At 40.6% G+C, this 18,880-nt stretch overlaps 1 protein-coding gene across 13 annotated transcripts in view; it reads right to left on the reverse strand.

Annotated features, from left to right (window-relative positions):
* MARK3 (microtubule affinity regulating kinase 3) overlaps window positions 1-18,880 on the reverse strand; it is a 107,715-nt gene that overhangs the window by 17,746 nt on the left and 71,089 nt on the right. For 9 of the 13 annotated variants that reach the window (XM_073799003.1, XM_033850570.2, XM_019951918.3 and 6 more), the window contains 8 exons: window positions 16,700-16,770; window positions 12,550-12,606; window positions 9,763-9,999; window positions 9,484-9,603; window positions 9,153-9,252; window positions 8,723-8,835; window positions 7,996-8,149; window positions 2,051-2,268 (listed from right to left, as the gene is read on the reverse strand). In XM_073799003.1, the coding sequence (XP_073655104.1) occupies window positions 2,051-2,268; window positions 7,996-8,149; window positions 8,723-8,835; window positions 9,153-9,252; window positions 9,484-9,603; window positions 9,763-9,999; window positions 12,550-12,606; window positions 16,700-16,770 (1,070 nt within the window). Of the gene's footprint in view, window positions 1-2,050; window positions 2,269-7,995; window positions 8,150-8,722; window positions 8,836-9,152; window positions 9,253-9,483; window positions 9,604-9,762; window positions 10,000-12,549; window positions 12,607-16,699; window positions 16,771-18,016; window positions 18,166-18,880 lie in introns of those variants that run through there. The other 4 variants (XM_019951905.3, XM_019951890.3, XM_019951911.2 and 1 more) reach the window with 2 other exon arrangements.

Below are 18,880 nucleotides of genomic sequence, written 5' to 3' on the forward strand. Positions count from 1 at the left end.
AGGTGCGGTACACAAACTTGTACACAAATGCTTACAGCAACATTATTTATAATAACCAAAAGACAGGAACAATCTAAATGTCCATGAACGAATAAGAAGGTAAACAAACTGTGGCATATAAAAAGGAATGAGTTCACCCAACAACTTGGATGAACCATGAAAATATTACGGTGAGTGAAAGAAGGCAGACACAAGAGGCTTGTATAAGTCCATTTATATGAAATCTCCAGAATAGGCAAACCTACTGGGAGAGAAAGCAGATTACTGGATGCCAGGGGCTGGGGAAGAGAGGATTGGAGAGAGTGATTACTTAATGAGCACAGGGCGTTCGGAAGTGTTTCAGAACTAGAGAGAGGTAGAGGCTGCACAACACTGTGAATGTACTACATGCCACTGAATAGTATGCTTCAAATGGCTAATTATATGTCATGTGAATTTCACATCAATTTGTAAAAAGCTAATACTTTCAAAATTAAAAAGCAAGGAATAAAAGTCACAAGTAAAAACTTTTATCAGATAACAATTTTAAAACAAAGATAAAAGCAGCCACCTTTAATACAACATGAGCAGATCATGTATAGGGAAGCAGAAGACAAGTGGGAGAAAATTATAACAACATACTTCTTTCCTTTATAAATAATCATATATGAGTGGCTAATAATGCTTGCGATATACTTTCAAAAGGGGGGTGGTGCAGATGAACAGAGTGAAGGAATGGAAGTTATGAAGGCAGGGAACAAAGTCTTTTTCTTCTTCTGGTAACTGTCAACAAAAATTGGAGGCTGCATTTAAATTGCAGGGCTATGGAATGACGATCCAATTTTACTGCATTAGGAAGCCAAATAAAAAACCTTTCCACACAGCGTTTACTCTGATAAAGCACAATGTCAAAGGATGGAACACACAAAACCTTCTGGGTTCCTTTCTAAGCCTCTCCCCAAGAAATGGCCAAAGGGAGCAGCACAGATTCCGTGTGGGATCCTCAGTTTGGGGTTTCTTTAGGGTAGAGGAAAGGCTTTGTCACCGCTAACTTTTAGGGAAAAATGTGGTTACAGAATATCCTTAAAATTGTTCATTCTCTGAAAATTCTTTTTAAAATTACTTTTTGAGTCTTCCAGTTATAAAATAAGTAAGCCCTGGGGATGCAATGTGCAGCATGGTGACTCTAGTAGTGAACAATACTGTAGTGCATATTTGGAAGTTGCCAAGAGGGTAAATCTAAGAAGTTCACATCACAAGAAAAGAATTCTGTAACTGTGTATGGTGACGGATGTTAATTAGACTTAGAGATCATTTCACAATAAATACAAACATCAAATCATGAAAAAAATTACTTTTGGAGTGCTAAGAATAATAATCACTATGTTAGGTCAGAGAGAACACATTTCAATTCACAAAGAAGTTGTTGAAACTGAATAGATTCAATTTAACAAATACTACCTACTTCCTAGGGAGATTTTGTTCAGGGCAGGGACTAAGAGACGGATTCGGTTTAGCAGTATAACTGCAGACAATTACCTAACTTTTCTTCAATTACTTCACCTTAACATTTAGCTAAGACATGAAAAAGCACTCAGCATGGTCCCTGGCACATGGTAAGGACTCAGTCAACACTCTGTATCAATAGAGCCCTTTGAGATGCAGGGCAAACACCAAATCCCTGGCAGTCAGAGCTCACAGTGCCCTGTACAGACTCCATCAGGTTGCTGTTTGCCATCACCTGTCTGCACTGTCCCCATTTGGTTTTATTCATTTCCTCTGTTAGATTATGACGTCTTTCCATATCTCAGCACCTGATACAGTCTGAAGTTTAGCAGATGTTTATGGAGTAACTAAAAACAGCCCTTGACATAAAGGATCTGATCACTCATCCAGTGGGATACGGCTCAACAAGAAATACGTGCAACAGAGCAAGTGATCCTTACAGGCTGAGACTGTGCCTGGTGGCCCAGTGGGTAGGGCTTTGTAGGCAGATGAACACACAGGAGCAAAATGTCTTATCATTTCAATCCTACAACCCTTGCCTGCCCTACAGTCCAACAATACTTACACCAGGGACAGTGGAGCTCTTCTTGCGTTCAGGAATATCTGCCTTGTTGGGATTACTTGCACTCCCAAGCATGGGACTGGCTGGAGCAACTCCCTTTCCTCCAGCAGCACTGCCGCCTGGTTTCCGGGAGGGAACTCCATCTTCTCTGAGGTCGCCGTCTGCAGTGCTGGTCTGACTCCTTTTTGGATACGCCACAACTGAAGGAATAGCTGGTCCAGCTAAAATACAGAGTTCACTTTTTAAAAGTCAGAATATAGTTTTATGTTTTATCCTGTGAAAATGAACACTTTATAAGATGACCCAAGATTTCTATTCATCTAAGAGAATATAAGACAGTAAAAATCTTCTAAGATGCTTCCCATTCATGTATAATGTCTTCCCTATGCAATGAATTCAATTTTATTTTATTTTTTTTAAATTACCTAACCACTTTAAAAATATATATATATTTATTTTTGGCTGTGTTGACTCTTCATTGCTGCACGTGGGCTTTCTCTAGTTGTGGCGAGCAGGGGCTGCTCTTCGTTGCGGTGTGTGGGCTTCTCATTGCAGTGGCTTGTCTTGTTGTGCAGCACGGCCTCTAGGTGCACAGACTTCAGTAGTTGTGGCTCACGAGCTCTGGAGCGCAGGCTCAGTACTTGTGCCGCATGGGCTTAGTTGCTCTGTGGCATGTGGGATCTTCCCAAACCCGTGTCCCCTGCATTGGCAGGCAGACTCTTTTTTGTTGTTTTTTATTCCTTTTTGCAGGCAGATTCTTAACTACTGTACCACCAGGGAAGTCCTGAATTCAATATTAAAATTTCACTTATTAGTCCCTAACATTCTACGTTTTTTTTTTTTTTTTTTTTTTTTTTTTTTTTTTTTTTTGCGGTACGCGGGCCTCTCACCGTTGTGGCCTCTCCCGCCGCAGAGCACAGGCTCCGGACGCGCAGGCTCAGCGGCCATGGCTCACGCGCCCAGCTGCTTCGCGGCATGTGGGATCTTCCCGGACCAGGGCACGAACCCGAGTCCCTTGCATCGGCAGGCGGACTCTCAACCACTGGGCCACCAGGGAAGCCCCATTCTACGTTTTTAAAGTTGTTTTTTTTTTTTTTTTAACTAATAGGCTTATATAGTTGTCTTTCTGAAACATGTTTACGGGGTGTTGCTGGACAGATAAATAATCAAACTAACTTGATGCATACACATCATGCAGAATGAACTGGTTCACCTGGTATCTATACATCTGAGTGAATTTCATCCTTTTTGTATAAGAGATGCCGTCACCTTTTGGAAAAGAACAGTACAGATTTACAGGCTCTTTCTTTTGAAGTTTTATCTTGCATCTTTTTTAAAGCACTCATAATCTTCTAGGTAAACAGGAATTTGAGTAGACAAGGAGAGGCAGTATGAGCAAAAGAAAGCATGTTTCTCATGGAAGTGACAGGGAGGACATGGGTGGATGTTCCCGGTCAGACCCCCTCCCAGGGGGAGGATGCCTAGGGACACCCCAGGTGGGCAATTAACTGATGTCCTGCAGTAAATCACCTAGAGACTCTGATGACACAGGAGATTCAGAGTTCAAAGAATTATGGAAATGAACGAGATAACTAGTATATTCATTATATATGACGTCCAGTGGTAATCTTAAGGAACAGCACCAAATGCTAATCATTTATGGTAGAAAAGCCTTTATATTTTAGGTCTATTAAAAAATGGATGGGAGGGGGAAGAGGGAAGGGGAGGGAGGGACTGGGAGCTTGGGGTTAGTAGATGCAAACTATTACATATAGAATGGATAAACAACCAGGTCTCATTGTATAGTACAGGGAATTATATTCAATATCCTGAGATAAACCATAATGGAAAAGAATATGAAGACGAATGTATATATGTGTATAACTGAGTCACTCTATTGTATAGTAGAAATTAAGACAACACTGTAAATCAACTATACTTCAACAGAAAAATAAATTATTAAAAAAAAATGGATGGGGTGGGGTACAGAAAAGCTACTTCTAGGACAAAAATCCAAATGGTAAATCTAGGGAATTCCCTGGTGGTCCAGTGGTTAGGACCCTGTGCTTTCACTGCTGAGGGCCCAGGTTCGATCCCTGGTTGGGGAGCTAAGATCCCACAAGCTGCGTGGTGTGGTAAATAAATAAATAATGGTAATTCTATTTGGAACTGAATTAAAAGTAAACAAAGATTTGATTTATGGGAGAACAATCAAGTTCTCAGTTTGGCAATTTTAACATATAAAACAAAGAATCAACCAAGTACAGGGTGATACTACCCTTAATACTTCTTTCCTCTCAATATCATGATACATCTAATGACATTCTGAATCTTTAGGGTTACTACCAATTTGTTCTGAAACATTTATTATTGCTATTTAGAAAATTAAAAGATTTTTTTTCATTTTAGGATCTGAGACTGTGCATGGAACAGCTACTGATACAAGCCGCTGACCTCATTCATTCAGACTGCTCCTGTCTTACTTGCACTGTGTGTTATGTGCGTGTGCATTCAGCTCTCCACATTTTAATCACATGTGCAGATGCACGCGATCACCACCAGTCAAGACGAAGAACAGTTCTATCTCAAGGACCTTGTGAGCGACCCTAACACAGCCACAGCCATCTATCTTCCACCTCAAGTCCCTTCCCTAAATCCTGGCAACCGCCAATCTGTTCTCATCTGTGTAATTCCGTCATTTCAAGAATGTTATGTGAATGGAGTCAATGTAACCTTTTGAGATTGTCTCCCCCCACTCAGCATAATTCCCTTGAGATCCATCCAAATTGTTGTATTTATCAATAATTTGTTCCTTTTTTTTTTTTTTTTTTTTTGCGGTACGCAGGCCTCTCACGGCTGTGGCCTCTCCCGTTGCGGAGCACAGGCTCCCGGACGCGCAGGCTCAGCGGCCATGGCTCATGGGCCCAGCCACTCCGCAGCATGTGCGACCCTCCTGGACCGGGGCACGAATCCGCGTCCCCTGCATCGGCAGGTGGACTCTCAACCACTGCGCCACCAGGGAAGCCCAATTTATTCCTTTTTATTGCTGAGTAGTGCTCCGTAGTGTGGATATATCACGCAAAAATGTGATTTTTCTTCTTTTTTTACTTTTGGGCCACACCGCACAGCTTGCAGGATCTTAGTTCCCTGACCAGGGAGTGAACCCGGGCCACGACAGTGAAAGTGCCTAGAGTCCTAATTAACCACTGGACCGCCGGGGAATTCCCCAAAATATGATTTTTAAAAAAATAATTTTTATTTAATTAATTAATTTATATATTTTGTATTTTATTTTAGGCTGCGTTGGGTCTTAGTTGTGGCTCGTGGGATCTTCGTTACAGCATGCAGGGTCTTTTGTTGCGGCGTGCGGGCTCCAGAGCACATTGGCACGCAGGCACAAGCGCACTCTTGTTGAGGCACGTGGGCTCAGTTGTTGTAGCATGCGGGCTTAGTTGCCCTGCAGCGTGTGGGATCTTAGTTCCCAGACCAGGGATCAAACCCGAGTCCCCTGCACTGGAAGGCAGATTCTTTACTGCTGGACCACCAGGGAAGTCCCAGTTTCTTTTTTTTATATTTACACCTTTATTCCAATTGGAATCCAACCTTGTATAAGATGTGAGAAATTGATGCAAATTTATTTTTTTTCCTGATCACTACCAACCTCCCCAATACCAGTGACTGGTTAACAGAACAGTGATTCTTCACTTTCTTTTCTTTTTCTTTTTTTAAATAAAAGAACCCCTTGAAAATCTGATGAAGATCACCCTTCCTAGAAAAAAATGTACATACATACAGGGGGGTTCATACATGGGACCGAAATTAAGAAACACAAATAAAAATTAAGTTATGATTTTACAGAAGCAGGCAGATATAAATCATTGGCATCCAGAGGGAGGGAACAAGAGGAGAGATGAGATGGGGTGGGAGGGCAAGCTAAGAGTTGGTCTGTCTACAGGCTTGCCTGCCTTCACTTGGCACCAAGTGGATGTGCTTTACTAGATTTCATTATTTGGAACCGATCTCATTTTCAGCACTTAAATGAACAGTGCCAGAGGCATAATCAAATCTTTTTTTTTTTGCTGACCACTATCTTCATCCCCAAAGAATGTGGAATTGGGTCAGTGATTTTCTATATACAGAATATCTGGAAATGTTCTTTTGTGAACTTCTTTTTAATATCAGAGGCTCCAAGAAAGAAGGATGATTATTATTATAAAAGCACTACTATAAGAGGTAATGGGCGGGTTAGTGGACACAGCCATAGGACCAGGGGCCAGGAATCCTGGGTCTGTCTCAGGCGTTCCCACTTCTATTTAACCTCAGAAGACCTGGTGAGCTCTCTTGCCCTATTTCCTTTTTGCTAATATGGCGGTTTGGTGACCTCTTTTTAGCTCTAAAATTTTCTGAGCTGGGGAAAGGGACATGAGAAAACTCCACCACCAGGTTTCTTCCAGGATCTAGGAACAATTTCCTTTAAACTGGTTGATTTAGAGCAACACGTAGGCATTTTGCTAATTGCTCTGCAGTACACAGAAAACCCCTCCTTGTAAGCAACTAGTATGAACACGAGAGACAGAGACCCAGATCGACACTTGGTTTACAAATGCCACCTGCACAAATCCTGGCATCAGACAGGTTCTGAGCTCTCAGTTACACCCTAGAAAATAGCAGACATATAGACAGTTTACTGACAGTGTCAGTACAATGTGCTGCTTTGGCCCAAACCACATAGAGAGGCAGCAGCAGCAGGGAGAGAAATGGAAACCAAAGTGTCATCACTTTTGGTACAAAACCAAAGCTACAGACACCTGGAATACTCTGTGCAATTCTAAGTGCCACATCTCAAGGTGAAAGAACGGAGGTGGACAAAGTCCAGAGAAGGGAAATGAACTGAACAAAGCGATGAATGGGTGTTCCATGTGAGGATGTATTTTTAAAAGTTAAGACCAGGCCAACATAAATTCGGTTCCTGCATGCTGGAATTAGAGGAAATAATAATATGTGAATAAACACACACCTACTAGAGTCTCTGGATTCCAACAAATGGGGCTGGCTTGAAGGTAGAATAACTGTCAAGTTTGGTAAGCATATCCTTTAGAGTCTTAAGTCTCATGAAATATTCACTTCTATGGTGAAAACTTTTAAGAGTGAGGGTGGTTAGACACAACAACAGCTAGAGTGTGGCTGAGAAAGACACATGTCAAAAATTTAAACCAATTAAGGCAAAACTGGGATACTATACATTTTCCAGGGCTGTGCTGTCCCATGTGGTAGCCACTGGCTGCACAGGGCTTTATAAATTTAACTGAGACAAAACTGAAAATTGTTTCCACAGTTCAAGTGCTCAACAGTCACATGTGGCTCAGGCTTCTACCCAGCCAGGCCTTACCCAATAAAAGCCTACTGAGGGACTTCCCCGGTGGCACAGTGGTTAAGAATCCGCCTGCCAATGCAGGGGACATGGTTTCCATCCCTGGTCCGGAAAGATCCCACATGCTGCGGAGCAACTAAACCCGTGCGCCATAACTACTGAGCCTGTGCCCTACAGCCTGCGAGCCACAACTACAGAAGCTCGTGCTCCTAGAGCCCGTGCTCCGCAACAAAGAGAAGCCACCGCAATGAGAAGCCCGTGCACCGCAACGAAGAGCAGCCCCCACTCAATGCAACTAGACAAAGCCCGCGTGCAACAACGAAGACCCAACGCAGCCATAAATAAATAAATTTAAAAAAAAAAAAAAGAAAAAAAGCTTACTGAGTGTACCAAGGAGATCAGAGCCTTGAGATAAATATGCCAGAACCTGCAGGACTGCTTTGAAAGACATGTCAAGAAGGGAAAGCAAGCAAATCCAACCCCAGTAGTCCATAAGCAAAAGGATGCTTCCCAGTGTTAGGAGGCCTCTTGGTTAACGGGAGACTGAGAGAACACACTGGAATGGTCTCAAACTTACCGTGGTCACTGTACCGCCTCTGCTTCTGGCTTGAAGAAACACTTCTCTGGACTTTGTGGTGAGGAGACTGGCCAGTACTGTTGTTGAGGTCACTGCTTGGCCTAACCTTAGCAAGTGAAAGATTGCTGCTAGAACTGGAATCACTAGCATCCAGCTAAGAGAAAATGAGAAAAACAGAGCAAACCACAACACGAGCCCAAATGGTTTATTATGAAACTAAACTTACAATACACAAACCTCTCATAAGTAGTTCACTGAGAGAGAAGAATCAGTGTACAAAAATGACAACCCTACCGCAATGGGAGAGGCCACAACAGTGAGAGGCCCGCGTACCGCAAAAAAAAAGAAAAAAAAAAAAAAAAAAGACAACCCTAAACTCAGGCAAAAGTATTTTTCTGACTGCTGGAAAAACTCACACAAGGATAAATATTTATGTTCTTCTTTCCAGGCTTTTTCAAAAAACTTAAAACGGTCTATTTATTTCATCTGATACTTTACATTATTTAAAAACTACTAATGACTATAGGTTAACCTAATGGAAGCCAAATTATTAAAGGTTATCTTAAAGTTAAAACAGCATCTCATAATAGTCATAGGACTTAGATTAGTTATTTAAAGGTAAATTTAAAAATATTATCAAATGTTATACACACTAAAAAAAACTAAGTTTACATGAGCTAATAATTCACAAAAAGGATATTGTAGGTTTTTATCTGATTATTCTTACCTCTGAAGATTTTCTCCCCAACAACAAGTATGTAGCTGTGATTTCATCATATTTCATCTTACTAAGAGATTCTTGAATTTCGTCTTGTGAATATCCCATTCCCACCATAATATCTAAAAGAAGGGTATAATATAGTTTATGTGTTTCGTTTGGTTAAGAAATCATTATGTTACAGGGTAAAATAATTTCCTTTATTTGACCCAAAAGATCACACATTTTCTAACATAAACGGGCAGTTGGCTTATTTCTGAGTTACTGAGTGCTATTACAGGAAATTGCAGATAAGTTCCTAAATATGACAAAACATATAAGCTGATTCATGTAACTTATACTTAACTTCCCATTATCCCCATTTTAGGCATACACATATGAATCAAAACAGAAATATGCTACTTGTACACACACCAACATGCAGGCACAGAATAATTACCTATTCTTTTCTGGTCTGAGATGTCCAGTTCTGGTTCAACAAATGGTTTTAGTTCATCTTCCTCATGCCCTGCATTGATCCACCTGTCCTTCATGATTTGCTGAAAGGTGAACTGTTCATTAGCAGCATAAAATGAAACGTTCTGATAATCACAATACTTAGGAAAGTTTATTTTCAACATTTCATCGATTATGGCTCAAAGGGTAACTTTTAAAAAACGTCTCAATGTTACCCCAGGATAGTATTCAATACGTCATACAAACCAAGCAAAGTTCTAAAAATACTTCAGAGACGCTCCAAAGTTGTTCCTTATTTCCACTTATGAGATTACCTCTAGAGTGCCTCGTTTTATTGGATTTAGCACCAGGAAACGTTTGAGAAGGTTTTCACAGTCTGTGGACATGTAGAAAGGGATTCTGTATTTCCCTCTTAATACTCTCTCTCTCAGTTCCTTTGGGGAGGCAGAGAGGAAAGAAAACTAGTGAGTCAACTTTTAGGTTAAAAAAGAACTCAAAGAACCCCACTGCAACAACATTAACACATTAACTCTTATCATTTTATAAAATCCTTTTAGCTTTCTGAAGAACGTGGATGCAACCACTTCTTATACCTTTAGATTCTGTCCATCAAAGGGGAGTGACCCGCTGACTAGAGTGTAAAGAATGACGCCGAGGCTCCACACGTCCACTTCCGGCCCGTCGTATTTCTTGCCCTGGAAGAGCTCTGGGGCTGCATACGGAGGACTGCCACAAAACGTATCCAGTTTACTGCCAACAGTAAATTCATTGCTAAAACCAAAGTCAGCTATTTTAATGTTCATATCAGCATCTAACAATAGATTTTCAGCCTAGAGGGAAAACACCAAGACAAAAATGAAATTTAACCAAAATATAATCAGAACTGTGATAGAATCAGGCATTTCACAAAAGCTTTTTGTAATGATGTAAAGTTAATATATCCTAATGAATAAGAAAACATTCTTTCTAGAGAAAAAAAATAGGAGCTAAATCAGAATTCCTCATTTTTCAGCATTAATAACCAGTAACAGATATGAGGTTGTAGTCATCCCTCAGTCTTCTTAGGGGACTGGTTCTAGGACCCCCTGTGGATACCATAATCCATCATCATACAAAACAGTATAGTACAGCCAGCCCTCCTTAGCCACAGATGCAGAACCCGGGGATATGGAGGCCCGACTGTAAAGACTGATTCTAGCACTAATTATGCAGCAAATGTCCACGATCAATAAAATCTTTAAAGAGCTTTTTAAGAATAAGGGGCTTTTAAAAAATAGATACTTGCTTTAGGTGGAGAGCCACATTTCATAAACACTGCTAAGTAAGCTGCATAACGGCTATCATTGAGGAGGGAGCATCCAAAACTTCATTCAAGATAGAGATCACAGTCTTTTCCACTTGTTTCAACAAACATTTACCACGTGGCAATTACACACCAGGTGTTATATTAGTGTCTGGATATACAGACAGACAGGGTCCTGCCCTCAAAAAGCTGACAATTTAGAAAAATAAGCAGCTACACTCTTGGCCCTAACTGCTGTGACAGAGAAGTGGGGAGTCATGGGCCCAGCACTGAAAGGTATGGTACGGCTTCCTAGAGGGGGTGAAACTAAAACCACTGCCTGGAAGATTAGTTGACAGTAGTGGGTGTGTTAACCGGAGGCATTTCAAGCAGAATAAACAGTGTGAAAACCCTGCTGAGACAGAACACGTTTTCCTCAAGAAACTGAAAGGCAGTGTGTGGTAGAGAGATGCAGAGAGACACAGCTGGGGATGTGGCCATGTCTGAATTACAAAGGGCCAGCCAAGTGACTTGTAGTCAAGAAGTTTGGGTTTGTAACCTAAGGGCAACAGGAAGCCACTGAAAAAGTCATTCAAGCGGGAAACGACAATCCGTGGGCCTCTCACTGTTGTGGCCTCTCCCGTCGCGGAGCACAGGCTCCGGACGCGCAGGCTCAGCGGGCATGGCTCACGGGCCCAGCCGCTCCGCGGCATGTGGCATCTTCCTGGACCGGGGCACGAACCCGCATCCCCTACATCGGCAGGCGGACTCTCAACCACTGAGCCACCAGGGAAGCCCGGGAAATGACAATCTTATTTGTGTTTTTAAAGGACCATTCTGGTTACAATGTAGGAAACAGACATGGAAGAAAGAGGCAAAATTGGAAGCAGGGAAGACCAGGCAAGAGGCTAGTGTAGTAATCAGGTACGAGATATGCTGGTGGTCTGGACTAGGAGAGTGTGAGTGGGGACAGAAAAGAGTGAGCTCAAGTGATACTCAGGAAACAGCAGCAAAAAGACCTGGGGTCTGAGTGGACGGCAGAGTAAAGGAGAGAGAGGCACCTGAAGGACAGTCACCACAATGAGAAATAAAAATTCAAGTTTAGGAAGGAAGAGTTTAGGTGTTGAACTTGCTGAACCCGAGCTACCTGAGGGATGCTGACGTGAAGGTGTCCTTTTGTCAGCTGGACACTAAATCCTAGAAGAGAGCTCTGGCTGCAGGAATGGATCTGGGGGTCATCAACATATAGGTGGCCACTGCAGCTACTGGAGTGGATGTGAATGCAGCAAGGGTGGGTGAACAGAGAACAAGCAAACTGATAACAGTTATGTGAGGGGAGAGAATAAGTGAGTATCAAGTTAAGAGAGAATCTAAACAATGTTTAGAGAAATACAGCTGTGAAGGTGAAGAGGAAAAAAAGGGTGTACCAGGAAGGGGAATCGGGGTGGGGAGGTTTTTTGGTAAAAGAGGGTATAAACTTGAGCATGTTTTTATACATGCTGCTAGTGACACGCCAGCAGAGAGAGAGAGGGCAGATGAAGAAGGGAGAGATGGGAGGAAACAGAGTGAAGCACCCCCTGGAGGGACACAGGACCCAGAACACAGAGGGAGGGACAGCAGAGGCACCCCGCTGTCCTGTAACAAGAGGGAAATCCTGAAAGGTTAAGGGTGGATGCAGGTGCAGCTGGGAAAGGAGTCTCTGCCTGGTGTTTCTATTTTCTCTGTGAAATAGGAAACCTTACCCTATGCCAGGAGTGTGGGCAGAGGTGGAGAACCGTGAAGTAGGTCTCATTTAAATAACGCTGCTGTTAACAGGAGAGAATGCTGACTAGAAAAACAGAAAAGGATGCCAGGCAGCACTGAGGACACTGTCCAGGTGAGAGCGTGCATTTCTGGAGGCCCCCATCTGTTTGGTGGTAGGATGATTTTTCTCCAGAGACCAACTATGAGCTGCCTTAACTGAAATGTAAAATATATCTTAGGATTTTTTTTTTTATTTAATAACACAGTCTAATCTATGCCTCCTTTGTGTCATGAGCACTGGGAGAACTGAGCACACACAAGGAAAGTGTACAATAGTAAGGGCATTATGACTCACCTTGAGGTCTCTGTGGACGATCCGCTTTTGGTGGCAGTACTGGACTGCAGACACTATCTGGACAGGAGAGATGCAAGGTTATTAGTCATTGCTGGTGCAGACTACTCAGTGAGCACTCACTTCAATGTCTGTGTGGATCTCTAAATATAATTTTCTCATGCTTTGGACTTTTCAATTTGGAGAGATTGAGAGTGAGTGCAAGAAGAGCTAAGTGAGGCTGTTCTTCTGTTCTTTCTAATTTTAACTAGAAAGTCTCTTCTTGAGCCCTGCCCCGAATTAGAAGGCTCTGGTGCAACTTCTGCATGCCCACGTTGTCAACTCAAAACCAAGCCGGCAGTTACGGACTATCCGCGCTGGGTGTTTATCCAGGTTGGTTCTCCCCAGCCAGTCCCTACAACACTCTCTTCCTTTTGGCTAATGCAGGTTCAAGAACAGCAAAAATGACTTCACTTCTCTGAGGACCAGTTTCCTCTTCCTTAAAATGGAAGGATGAATGTTGTAGTGTATGTGAACTACAAACTATGGAAACTATTATGTGCTTTATCAGTAAGAATCCCTCCTACTCTCAGCAAATGATATGCTTTCATTTAGTCAACTTTTGATTACTCCTGGGATTAGCGCTGTTATTATTATTTTTTTGGCTGCGCTGTGCAGCTTGTGGGATCTTAGTTCCCCAAGCAGGGACTGAATCTGGGCCCTCGGCAGTGAAAGTGCAGAGTCCCAAACACTGGACTGCCAGGGAATTCCCTGATTGGCACTGTTAAGTAACTGCTCTACTGAAATTTCACACTTACTAGCAATTTTTAAGTCTCCTTGTCTAATTATAAAACTTTTTTATCCTTATTATAAAAACTTTAGGAAATACAGAAAAGTACATACAAGAATATGCATTTATAACCAGCAAATAGAAATGACATCTGTTATTCTGGTGCATTCGCCTCTAGTCTCTACTTTGGTATTACATATGTGTATTTAAATATATATGATTACACATCTACAAAACTGGTGTTATAATGAAAATACTGCTTGTTTCTCCAAATCATCATCAACTTTGTTGTAAGCAACATGCATGTAACTGCACTGGACACAAAAACTCAGAGAGGGCTGTTCTATTGGTTGCCATTTTGGTTCAGAATAAGCAGCAAGGATAAGCTGGGCTGGGGTTAGGGTGGGAATGATGCCAAAATCAAGGCTTCACTAAGCAGCTTCATACTTTATGAAGTGCATATGCAGAAGACCAGCCCACTCATAATCAACTAAAGGTACACAAATTCCAATGCCAAAATATCAGTTTTAAGAGCATCTGTTAACAATTACGCCGTTCTATATTGTCAGCATGAAAATTGGGGAAGTGAAATAGCGATAGATTTGTTTCCCTCAAAGTAACAGGTTTATTGCCTAGGAAGGACATAGGTAAATTTTATCTTACTTCTGCCTGATCAAATTTTCCCTGTTCCCCCCAACCCAGCCCCCATATTGAGATTTCTCTCATAGGTTATTTTCAAATTCTGCTTCCGAACCAGATTTGACAATGTCCTACCCTTTCTCAAAGAGAATTTCTCTTCTTTTACCTCCAAACAGCTCAAAGCTAACCTGATGCCACAATAACCTGAAAGTACTCAACTTTCAATTATTGCTTTTTTGCTTTCTGCTTTTAAGGTAAAAGCAGTTATTTCCAAAGAAGGCTGACAACCCAGATGTTTCCCAGGTGAAATAAGAATGCACGCCTAATTCACTTCCAGCAACACATGAAAGAACAGAGGCAGCAAGACCAGCAACCCACCCAGAAAGAGCTGAGGAAAGAAGACGGAGCCAGGAATCTCTTCTCTCTCTTTGAAAAGAATGAGAGCTCAGCCAGCATAAATTAAAACAGCATAAACAGTAACAAGGATGAGAGTGGGGAAGGAAATTGGAAGAGGGAAAGCCATCTGCTGATGAATATGGAAAGAAGGGCCTATTTTTGACAGAAAACAGATCAAGCATAGTGTACTCTTGTGTGTGGCATACCTTTCTCTTTGTAATAAATAGGAAAACTTTTTATTTCATCAAATAACGACATAAACTTTTGGAAGGCATGGCAATTAGAAACAGAGAAAAGTGGAAGCACCAATATGCCTGATCCTTCCAGGTTTAGTAAGTAGACTTAAGGAAATACTATGGCAGGAGAAAAGATTACATTAATTGTAAGCACTGTAAATCAAGCCAGCAATTGTACAAGTACATAAACTCTCTTTCCTGGACCAACTAACAGGTCCCTCAAATAATGCTTCAGAATTTCTGCAGGGAATTAAGAAGATGTGTGATAAATGTCCAAGTATCCCTCACAAGTCAGACCCCCACCTGGGGGATGGGCGGAGATGGAAGAAGAGAGGACAGGTCTAAGCACTGAACTGCTTCCCTGGAGAAAGTCCAGGCTCAAACCTGCTGCTGCCGGCTGGCAAGGGCCTTTTCCTCACAGTCAATAAATCATATTTGCATAAACATTTGCAAGTCAGATAGCTTCATCCGAGTGGGAAGGAATTTCAGTTTTATGAAGCAAAAAAATCTTGACTTTTAGGTGGCCAATTTATAAAAATTAAGAGTACAGTTATGGAAAGGGCCAAACAGACTTGTTCTGTAATAAAGAGAAATTTGAGCTTCCTTCTGTAGACCACAGGATAAAATGATATCAGAACTGGAAAGGATTTCAGAATTAATCAAGTATAATTTCCTCTTTTTATAGCTAGAAAAACTGAGGATCAGAGAATTTAAATGATGGCCAAAGTCAATTTCAACTTTGATATTTAACAGGCTTTAATTCAAAGTACCATTGGTACTTTTAAATCAAATTAAATTTAAGCAACAGCAAAAGTTAAGAAATTTATTTGTAAGTCCTTAACTGTAAACACTAGACTAAGCAAATCAAAAGAGGCAACTGTTAAGAGAAATCTTGAAAATTGGTTAAACTTGCCTTTCTAAATACTGTGAAACCCTTAAAGACTCCTATCTGTACTTCTACCTTAACAACCTTAAATGTTAATAAAACAAACACTTAAAGGTTCTGAGAGAAATGAGGCTATACTGCCATTTAAATACAGAACTTAAAACTATGGGAGGACAGCGTTAATTTAGAAGAAATAAAGTACCTGCTCCTTCCTTTATCTAAATCAGGGGTGGGTAAATTATGGTCTGTAGGCTCAATCTGGCCCACCACTTGTTTTTGCAAATAAAGTATCATTGGGACACAATCATATGAGTGTATTTATTCACATATTGTCTAAGCTGCTTCTGTGCTACTACAGCAGAGTTAAATAGCTGCAACAGACTGTATGGCCTACAAAGCCTAAAATATTTACTATCTGGCACTTTACAGAAAGAGTTTGCTGATTCCTAATCTAAGTAAGACCACATCATAATGATTAAGAATTTTAGACCTGTCTCTGACTCAGTGGTAGGTTTCCTACTTGCCAGTCATCAAATTTTGGGCAAATTATTTAGTCTTCCTGTGCCTCAGTTTCCTTATCTTTAGCAAATGGGCATAATACTCTTTACTCACAAGGCTGCTCCAAGATTTACATTAATGTAGGTAAAACACTTATCCCAATATTTAGCAGGTAATGATCAATCAATAAATAGTAATTGTTATTAGAGAGTTAAGTCACCTTTATGCTTAAAACCTATTTATTAAAATAAGTGTCTCTTTAAGGCCATGTGGTAAAGCAAGCAAAAAGGTAAGCCATTAATTCACAGGTTAAGTTCTGTTTGGTTTTGGCTTATATAAGACAAAACTAATAATGAATTTTGGGATTGTGCCACTTCTTGCTAAAACTTGGGGATGGTTTTCTTTAATGCAATCTCAAGTGTTTGCAAGGCTCTTGTTTTTTAAGGCTCAACTGTCAAAAAACTAAGGCTAAGAGTGGGACTAAAAAAACCCACAAGAGTGGGACTAAAATTTCAATTACAAAGCTAGAACTAGAACCCATGGTTGCCTCTAGCACAGTGCCTTAGGCATGAAAGCACTTAATAAATTTTTGTTGTGTTGAACTGAATGGCCAAACCCTGATCCATTCTATGGGCCTTATGACATTTATAGAGACAAACACTTGTTTGCTTTAGGGTTTAAGCAAGAAAACATATTAAATCAATAAATTAAAGGTGCAGCAATCCATACCTGTCTAAATTTAGCTCTTGCTTCTTTTTCCTTCATTCTTCCATGTGCAACCAAATAGTCAAACACTTCACCTATAATTGAGAGAAATAAAAGTAAGCAGAAGTCCTACTTCTGAGCATTAACTTTCCCATAAACTGAAAATGTTTCACTTTTAGCGATGCTCTAATTTTAATTTTTTAAATTTTATTTATTTATTTTGCGGTACGCAGGCCTCTCACTGTTGTGGCCTCTCCTGCTGCGGAGCACAGGCTCCGGACGCGCAGGCTCAGCAACCACAGCTCACGGGCCCAGCCGCTCCACGGCATGTGGGATCTTCCCAGACCGGGGCATGAACCCGTGTCCCCTGCATTGGCAGGCGGACTCTCAACCACTGCGCCACCAGGGAAGCCCGCTCTAATTTTAATTTTTAAAATATAGGTATGAAGATAAACAGAAATATGTGGAATCTGAACTAACTTAGCCTTAACGATAGGCAAAGTTTATAGATAAAATCTTTTAAGCTAAAGATAAGCCTTAACATTAAATTCTCATGTTTAAATTATAAAACTTTTATTTTAAAGGTTATGTTTCCAGTATGCTTTAATAAAAACTTGGCAATGAAAAGTGAAAGTTAAAATGGTTAAGTGATTTGTGTTAAAAGATGTCTTCACTATAGGACCATGACAAAAAAGCATTTCCTGAATATACTCATTCATTTAACAAATAATTATTGAGTGTCTACTAACTGCTGAGAACCGTTCTAGGCTCTGGGGAAACATAGCAGTGAACAAAGCAAAGTCCTTTTCCTCATGGAGTTTACACTCTAGGAGGGGGTAGACAGATAATAAACAAATGAATATATAGTATAGAAGATGATAAAAAGTACTGTGGAGAAAAGTCAGGGGAAAGAAACAGGAAGTGTGTTTGTGTGTGTAAGCATTGTGCTGACTACTGTGAGGGAGTGGACACTAGTTATCTGGGAGAAAGATTCTAGACAGAGACAAGAGCAAGGAGGCCACGAGGCTGGAGAAGCGTGAACAAGGGAAAAGGGAGGTAGTGAACGAGCACAGAGATGATAGGAGAAGCGAGAACAAGAAGAGTCCTGTGGGTGCTGTTCTAAGTGAGAGGAGAAGCAGAGGAGAATATGAAATGACTGGCTTCTGGCTGCTAGAGGGAGAAGAGGGTTAGGGCTGAGGAAGGGACCGGGAAACCGAGTGGGACGAGCGCAATATTCAGGACAAGAGAGAGGGTGGCCGGGCCTAGAGTGGGAAATGGCAGTGGTGCTGACAAGTGCGGAGATTCAGGACACAGTGCAAAGGAAAAGCCAATAGAACTCACTGGTGGACGTCTAGGTGGTAGTTTACACAGTATTAATTCCTCAGGGAAGAGAAGTGACATTTCAAGGAACCTATCAGTACTGCCAATTGCTTATCAATTTGGAGTAAAGAAACACCTCTGAAATCAACAAAGAGTACTAATTTAGCAAACTGGATATAAAATGTGTTTGGGAAAAAAATCACATTTACTTCATACAAATAAAGAATATTTCCATCAGCTTAGTGACAACAGTTAACTAAAATATTTTGATACTTAAAAAACGCTTAGTTTCAGGACTTAAATATTGTTGAGGAAAAGGTTATTCTGAACTGTACATTAATATCTCTGACTTAAACTTTTAGCCCTAACTTTGAATAAATTTTAAAATAATAAATGGGTATAAATATTTTCAAGTTATCACTGACTGCCTAATGATCTTTTAAAAGGAATTACCTATTTTTAATTTACACTACACAATTCATTTAACTGTGATGAATTATAAAATTAAATGTCAGCTCAGTAAAATGTCAGTATTTTCTATGAGAATGACCTTTCTATTTGCAGAATAATATACTATATCAAAACAAGTGGTTAAAAAGTGAAAACAAAGATGCGTGCATAACATATGGAACAGTTTTGACTTTTTAGAAAAACGTAATGGATTAAACCCAGTAGTTGTAGAGTCACACAGATAAAGTCAAAGTCTGTCAATATAATTTGAAGATATTTTAAAATTCAAATGCAATATAAACCTGTTAAGAGATTTTGGAACCATACACTCACAGTCACTAAGTTATAAACCAGAAATACAACCCAGATCTCTTATTTTTCCCCTTATTAAAAATGCATTAACACTCAGATTAAGCAGCTGAATTGAAAACCTCT

The sequence above is a fragment of the Tursiops truncatus genome, chromosome 2 (assembly GCF_011762595.2).
Source record: "Tursiops truncatus isolate mTurTru1 chromosome 2, mTurTru1.mat.Y, whole genome shotgun sequence".
NCBI classification, from domain to species: Eukaryota; Metazoa; Chordata; class Mammalia; order Artiodactyla; family Delphinidae; genus Tursiops; species Tursiops truncatus.